The 8,051-nt window shown below is 33.8% G+C and overlaps 1 protein-coding gene and 1 long non-coding RNA gene across 3 annotated transcripts; one reads left to right on the top strand and one right to left on the bottom strand.

Moving 5' to 3' along the window:
• Window positions 1–2,035: 2,035 nt before the first annotated feature.
• LOC124840606 (uncharacterized) lies at window positions 2,036–5,188 on the bottom strand. Of its 2 annotated transcripts, XR_015785985.1 has the most exons (4): window positions 4,924–5,188; window positions 4,197–4,263; window positions 3,606–3,724; window positions 2,036–2,711 (listed from the first exon to the last, which is right to left on the bottom strand). It is a non-coding gene; the product is annotated as an uncharacterized LOC124840606 (long non-coding RNA). The 2 variants fall into 2 exon arrangements; XR_007029054.2 differs by lacking the exon at window positions 4,197–4,263 and having other exon boundaries at window positions 4,924–5,185.
• An 801-nt stretch (window positions 5,189–5,989) lies between these two features.
• Window positions 5,990–7,737, top strand: LOC124840605 (uncharacterized). Its single transcript, XM_047316687.2, has 4 exons — window positions 5,990–6,201; window positions 6,668–6,945; window positions 7,189–7,253; window positions 7,356–7,737. The coding sequence occupies exons 1-4, from the start codon at window positions 6,008–6,010 to the stop codon at window positions 7,575–7,577; spliced, it is 759 nt and encodes a 252-aa protein (XP_047172643.2). The 5' UTR covers window positions 5,990–6,007; the 3' UTR covers window positions 7,578–7,737.
• The last annotated feature ends 314 nt before the right edge of the window (window positions 7,738–8,051 follow it).

Below are 8,051 nucleotides of genomic sequence, written 5' to 3'. Positions count from 1 at the left end.
ACGGTACTAAAGTTAGGAAATCTGATTTTCGGTCTTTGAGTTAAGGATTCTGCATAATTGAAACTCATATCTGTGATGAAACTCTCTTAATGATGTTAGAAAGACTTAAACAATCTTAATCAAGTGTAAATGAAGTATTTGATATATGTTTGGAGGATTAGAAGTTGGAAGAATGTAGTGAATTGGTAAGGATTGGTGTTGATCTTAATTCTGCAGTTATTCTGCAGAATTATGTAGTTCGCTAAGGGTCGTTAATTGACCGTTCGGTTTCTCTCTGGTGCTCGGTCTTAACTGAGTTTCCCTTTTGTGGATCCTTAGTTCATGACCGATCGATCTTGTGTTGATATTCAAGTGAATATAGCAGTCGGTCTAGACATGACATTTGATTGTAAACAGCGTTCGGTCTATCATAGGCTTTCACTGTTATTGACCGCTCGATCATGTACTGTCTTGGTAATGCTCGGTTCGTTACCAGCACTCGGTCTCATAAGTGCTCGGTCTTGTACTAAGCGCTGGTCTCATTAGTGCTCAGTCTTGTACTAAGCACTCAGTCTCCGTAGTGCTGGGTCTTGCACTAAGCATTCGGTCTCATCATAATACTCAGTTATGTATTTGTAATAGGTACTAATGAGGTTCGACCTAAACTAAGAGTGTTCGGTCTTAGCCTTCGAGTAACGAGAGAACGCCAGTCTCACCATAAGTGTCCGATTCAACTAAAGTGTCCAATTTGGTAATAACGTTCGGTCATGTGAACCTCTAGGGAATGTTCTCCCGTCCGGTATTGTTTATGAATAGGGTGATCTCTTCCTTCCGGTCTTGATTCAGGGGTGGGATTTTGTGTTTACTAATTAGTTTGATTTGTATAAATGAAGAAGTATGATGGCATTAAAGTATGATGTGATTTGTATTATATGGATATGAACGAGTGTTCCAAGGAGGAATATCTCATGGATTGTTATTGAATGGTAAAGTATGAATGTGGTTATAGCTTAGCTAGCGTTTATTCTGATATTCTGGGATTACTAATTCTCAAGTAGAGAAGAGTAACTCATGTGTGAGAATGGCAGGAGGTCCTAGTCCATAAGGTGAACTTGGACGAGGTATAACGGACTAACCTCGGATGACAGCTGTTGAGGGCATCCCAACTACTACACCATCCGGGTGCAAAAACGTCGTAGCTACACAATTCATACAGTCCGGACAGTCAAAGTAAAAGTGGTCGGTCATTGCATATTTTATACGTTCGATCATTGCTGGAAATGTATGTTTGGTTGTTGCATGATTTACATGTTGGTTTTTGTTTACTCTTATGTTTGTCTGAATTATATGTTATCATAGTTAATTAAATTACACTAGCTTACCCTTATTTTTCCTGTCTTATCTTGTTGTCCATTCGATCATCTTTGTCATTGCAATAATCACCCTGTGAGTGTGAGTAGAACGCGAGGAGGGTTCTCTAGAACATACGCTGGCAAGAGAGGATGGTTTCCATTAGAGTAAGACTGTTCGGTCTTATGCTTGTTTTTGTATTCAGTAGAGGACCGTTCGGTTGATACACCTCTTGTATGACCCGGTCTATTCATATGATTTGTTTCAATACAGATTTTTGTAAAGTTTTTAATTTATGATTATTTTAGGATAACTGTAAATTAGCTTTATTTTTCTGTAACTGTTCTATTTTATTGTAAATGTAAGAACTCTAAAATATAGTTTACAACTATATTTTTGGGATGTTACAATATGTAAGATTTTTTTTTGTAAAATAATTGAGTCAAAATTATTATGCCATAATGGGCAGTAGTTCACGAATATAGGACTCAATTAAACTTTTATTTTATTTTGTCCAAGCATTAATTTCTTTATTTCATTGTATTTTGTTAAAAAGTTTGCGTGGCTTGGGTGGTAGTGATCATGATTCGTTAATCAAGATTTAATCTGCTTTGTAAAGCAAGGGCAATAAAACGAAAATATATTAGGAGAAAAGGAGAAAGAACAATAAAACTATTGATTTAATACTGGGAAATAAAAAAGAACATGGTATAATTCATTACACGAATTTATTTTAGGACCAAAGGTTAATAAAAATATATTTATAATGAAAGTCTCATTCGTGTTGTTCAGCCACAGCACTAAAAAAGCAAACTAGCCACCTATTTCCCCATCGCTATTTATACCTAACTTTATCTGAAAAAGTATCTATATTATATGAAAAAACAAATGCATAACATCTGTGTAATGCTTGACAAAGAAACCTTAACGTACCCAAAAAAGAAAACAGATCTTAACTTACTACATTCATCACTTATTTACACATATTAGTATATTAATAATTTAACATATCGATATCATATTTTTTACTCGTATAACATCTTATAAATCTATTAGAATAAGTTCATATGCAGAGAATTTGAACCATATGTATGAGACTGAGGTTGCAGTATCTAATTTATGTCTCCATTATAAGTATCTGAAATAGAATTTATGACTTAGTGAAAGGAGCATGTCCTATTTCATTTTTCTTTCTGTGTGAACGAGATCTAGAGAAGTTCAGTTAAGTAATCAAAACCACACAAAAATGGAAACTCCAATACTAACATTGCAAAGAAATTTGAAAAATATGAAAGAGAGGCACCATTATAATAAGTAGTAGAACTGAGAGCAATTCGCCAACAAACCAACCACCCTACTTAATTTCCTTCTCCACCATATGCCTAAAAAAAACAAAAGATCAATACCTTTTGTCAAAGTTTGTTGACTATGAAGACATGCATCATCATCTTGAATCACCAACCGTTATTAGCTCATAAGTTGCTCAATAAAAGTTAGGTCACCGAATAACTACAGCTCCCTATTGTCATGATTTCAAAACTTTCAATTGTATTTGTCGTATCTATTCTTTTGAGAGTCAATCTCCGACCATTGTTGCATTAATTCTATGTACCTCTCTTTATGATATTTACTACTGAACCTTTTCCTTTTCTTATATTTCCCTAATTCACACCTTCATTACCTTCCGCCATTGTCTTGGTAGAGCCTTCAGCTAGTATGGTCTTTTTTCCAATTTTAATATATATCTACAAACACTATTTTCCTCACTGATGTATATGTATGACACGTGCAGAGCAACCCCCAAAATATACCAAATTATAAGAAAGTCATGGAGACAACCTCATCTAATTTTAATATTTCAGGAACATAATCAAATCATCATATGTTTGGGTTTATTTTTAACTTAAATTCTAGTAAATAGATTTTTACTTTATTTTTTAATATCATAAGACTTTTACTTTGTTTAGGAAAAAAAATATATTCCAAATCTTAATTTAAAACTAATTTAAGGGTAGAAACAAGTCAAATAAAAGAAAATTGCCAACCTTTTGATCCAGCTGCCACTGAAAGAGCAACTACATTTTATATATATACTTTCATAAAACGCTATTATTTCGTCTTACAGTTATACATGATAGCCGGTGCTTTATGTCCTTAACAAACAAATTTCTTTTTAAATGCTAGAATGTTAGCTATGGACTGAACACAGTTATACACTCCAAGAAATAAAAAAAGATCATTAGGCACTAATTTATACATTCTAATTAGAAACGTACCTTGATAGTTAATGAGTTGAGGTGGTATCATCAACAACACAATTAATGTTAACATAGTGAATATCTTCAAAACCTTCCCAGAATTGGTTCAGACTCCGTTTTTAGAAGAGCATGGGGGCCTGAAACAATATTCTTTCAGACACAGTCATGGAGGATTTGGCAGATATGGAGTTGAGAAATAATTCAATAGTTGCTTTCTAGAAGAGGTTGCATGTTAAAAAACAAAGCATTTAGCTGTTAATATATCAAACTAGCATCAAAGTTACGATGGTGAAAAATGAACACAGAAGGAAACATTTGGAAAACATTGAATTTCCATTTGACATTATTGAACAGATATATATGCCACACATAATGAATTCAAGCAATAACCACAGTTTCCTAATAATAGATTATTGACGTAAGAAAGACTCCTAACATAATCACCTGACCTGATTGTAACACTAATTTCACTGGGAAGCACAACAAAACCAATTCACATAATAAATTCCAAATAACATAAAAATAAATATTTATAAAGGTATATGTTTTTTGTGCTATTAACAATTTAGGCCACGTGGAGAATATAAATTTCTCATCCATGATTTTCACCTTATAGTTTGACCGAGAGACCAATATCAATGTTTATAGTAGATTCAGCAAGTGATTTGTAACTAGACTGCCAAAAAATCATCGAATTCATTAGTTGGTCCGGAGAAGAAACAGAGAGGATAATTCAAATTAAGTTAGACACTGCAATCCAAAACAAAATATATTATGCATTTCCAGTTAGGAATTGAGAAATATATTGCGATCTGAAAATCAACAATTTTAGTAGAGTTTATCCTATTTTATTACGGACCTTATGTACTGGATCTCCATGTCTACAATGATTATGATTGCATTCAAGAACCTATCATAAATTGCAATCTTTTATGACCACGATAGGTCTCTGTCACTTTTAAATTGACATGTATGCATCTTTCTTCATCACTCGGGCAAAGTTCAAGAAACAGTGAAAACATGCCCGAAATCATGAAAAGGGTCACAATAATTTGCACTACAAAAGATGAAATCTGAGAGACACCTACAAACAACGGTCGAGAGAGAAGGCAGGCAAGGACGCAAACTTATCATGAGAATGGATTCAAAAGGCAGAAAAGGCGCATGGTCAATTGCAGACAGAGAGTGAATAAAAGTTCAAGAGTGACATAGGCTTGTGGAAGAAAGATACTTCCACAGTAACAAAAATATTCTTGAGCACTTTTGGAGATATTGAAAACGAAGAGAAAAATTAGGGTGGAAATGGAAACCCTAATCGAAAAAGCGAAAGTCTTACCTTTATGGGTGCACCTTACTTAAAACAAAGGCCTAGAAGCGGGGAAGCCGTGACCGGCGAACGGTGATCCGGAGGCTTGCAAATGGTGACATAAAGTCCTTTGACGGCGACACGATGGCCCGCGGCGGCCCGCGGTGGCCTGTGAGCAAGCACACGGTGGCTTGCGTCCCAGAACCTTGTGGCTTGCAAGCATGGAGAATGTTCAATCTTCTTACAAACATGAATGTGACAGATTAGGGCGTATCTTTGTTAAAGAGGAAGAAACCAAAATATAATTACAACATAATTTAAGAAATAGTTAATTATTAGCAATCATTTTTTTTTCTCTATAGTTTTAATTGAACAAAACAATAATATTATAAGTAATTATAAAATTGGCCTCTATAATTGTATTTTCCATTATTTAATAAAAACCTTTTTTTTAGATAAAATGGCTGCTTATACAATAAACAAATTAAAGTTAAAATTTGTGGAGTGATATTTTTTCAAAAATACTAAAAAAATTAATTACAGCAGTGTCCTTTTTTCAGTCAGTAACTATAAATTATAGCAAAGTCAAAATTAAAATTTAACAAAAGAAAAAGAACTTTTATCTCAGTCTCATGACAGATTTGATGACTGAATAATATTTTATAAACAATTTTAAAAATTCAATCACTATATTTTAATCACTTTAATCACTACATGCCATTCTTAAGTAATTTTTTCAGTAGTGAGCATAATTTTTTTTCTACTATATCACATGATAAAGTTGACTAAAACTGTACAATTGCTTCATCTGTACCTTTTTAAACTCTCACAGTTTCCTATGTCATAAATTCAAGTTTTGACCTTAAAAATTCCATGTTCTAACAAATAATCTTCAAGAATTAAGGATTATGTTATGAAATTTTGGTAACTAAAATTAAAATATCCTCTCTTTCACAGTTTTAACTTAAATTCCAAGTTTGAGCTCACTATGCACCAGTACCAACTCATAAAAAACTTTCTAACCTTTGCTTGGATCTTAAGTAAACTACCTTACTGATCTAAAACACTGTATCAATATAAAGTGAAGGAAAAGCTTCACACACAAAACAAATGAATGTTCAAAATGTCAATCACAACAAGAAAATATCAAGCAGTTGCTGTTTCATTGCTGTTGGGGTCACTGAATGTGTATTCCTTTGAATGTGAAGATGATAGCTGCAAAACTGGGTTGTGCAACAGCTCTGGTGCCTGCATTTGCAACCTCCCAGATCCTTCCACCATATTAAACGGAAATAGAACTTTCCTCGGGTAAAAAAAACACTTCAAATCTCAAAAAACTTGATTTCAACTACTCTTTCTTCAAAGCATTCATACTAGGTTTTATCAGTTTCTTGAAGCAGAACTGCTATTTCTCATCGTTATCAGCATTAAGGGGTGGGGATAAAAACTGTGTCTTTAATTAATTAGGCCTGTCAGAAGTAAAAGGGTCTTGCTTTTTGGAAGAAAAGAGTTCCTATGTTTTGTTTCCATGATCATATTTGAAATCAAACTCTTGTTAAATTATGATCTTTGTTATTATAGAAACCTGTGAAGAAATATGGCTAATGTGGCCACAGTGCTGCCAAAGTGATTCTAAAAATCTCAAGGTTGTGGCCAAAATGGCCTTCACATTCTATTTTAAAGAACCTTGTTTGATATCATACCATGAATGGTAATAGTATTAGGCCTTCTGATTCAATATGGGTTTTTGAAATTTCTGAGAATGAGAGTGCAGGGGTAAGTTTTGTGATGAAGAAATGACAATGTGTGATGGAACAAACTCCTTCTGGTGTGAGCATGGGGGAGCTTGTGAGGAAATTGTTCAAGGAGAGAAGTACTCATGCAAATGTCCCCCTGGATTTGGTGGGGAACATTGTGAGCATTCTGGAGCACCCTGTGGTCAGAGTTTTTGTTTCCATAATGCAGAATGCTTGGCTGAAGCAGGTGATGTTTGCCAGTGCCCATCTGAATGGAGAGGCAGTGCTGATTGCTCTCTTCTAACCAAACCAACAGGTTCTCTGCCTTCTCCCTTTCACAAATCAAAACCCTATTTGATGCTGCTGAAATGAAGACTTGTACTATATGTTTAACCATTTGGAATAACTTGATTGTTCACTTCTGCTTATGCCATTGAATAAAAATACCCTTGGTTTTCATCAATCTCAACATGGCACATTCAAATGCATTCTGCAGTCATTAGTTACTGAGGTTAGAATGCTTGATATATAGGCTTACCTGATGAATTTTCTACCACAGATTTTACCTCAAATTCAACTGAGACAAAATTGTCTAAGGTCAGCAGCAGCAGCAGTGACTCCAATGTGAGGGTGACAAAATCGTCTTACATCAATAACTAATCATCATCATCATTATTATTATCTGATTTTACAATTTGATAACCATGTGTTAATGTGCAAGTGCAGAAGACACTAGGTGTCTTAGCTTTATCTTCAGTGGGAGCAGCTGTTGCTGGTGCCATTTATGGAAAGAAAGTATTCAGCAAGAAAAAGAGAGAGGCAGTTAAGTTCCAACAATTATCTGAAATGCAGGCAAGTGGGATATTGGATGATGATGATGATGATGATGAAGATGAAGATCACTGTAGGGTACCCCAGAGGATTCGTGGTGATATCTCACACATTTAGTGGGCACTTCTTTTCCCAGCATATATAAGAACATTTCGGACTCTTAGCTAGTAGTGTTTATATCTTTTAGTTCTCATAATTTGCAGTGTATTGTTTATTTTGTAATCTTGAGGACTGATATTTATATGATTGTAATTAATAAAATTAGTATTATTATTCGGTCTAATAGTCTCGTATAGTTTAAGAATAGATAGTTTAAATATTTTTTTGTACGTATTGTTTAAGACAAAACCAATTAATTAACTAAAAGATTAGATACATGTTTTTTTTAAAGTACACAAATCAATTAGTTAATTATGTATGATATTAGAAGTTATCTCCAACACAATTTTATGAATCTGTCTTTTTATCTCACTGATCTCAAGCTAATGTTTCTCAATTTCAATTCTTCACTAAAATAACAATAGAAAAAAAAAGTTAAAAATTGACAATTAATCTGCTAGAAACATCACTCTAGAAGAAGAGGCCCAATAG

This window comes from Vigna umbellata, chromosome 4 (genome assembly GCF_029865625.1).
Source record: "Vigna umbellata cultivar VRB3 chromosome 4, Vumbellata_1.0, whole genome shotgun sequence".
Taxonomy (NCBI): domain Eukaryota; kingdom Viridiplantae; phylum Streptophyta; class Magnoliopsida; order Fabales; family Fabaceae; genus Vigna; species Vigna umbellata.
Note: the sequence above shows the minus strand (reverse complement) of the source record. Positions and strands in the feature narration are given on the sequence as shown.

Bases quoted from the DNA above. Each gene is read 5' to 3' on its own strand.
- LOC124840605 (XM_047316687.2), top strand. From the start codon at position 6,008: ATGTTCAAAATGTCAATCACAACAAGAAAATATCAAGCAGTTGCTGTT. The intron at 6,202-6,667 runs GTAAAAAAAACA...ATGAGAGTGCAG, and splicing joins GGAAATAGAACTTTCCTCGG to GGGTAAGTTTTGTGATGAAG. The intron at 7,254-7,355 runs GTGAGGGTGACA...GTGCAAGTGCAG, and splicing joins GCAGCAGCAGTGACTCCAAT to AAGACACTAGGTGTCTTAGC.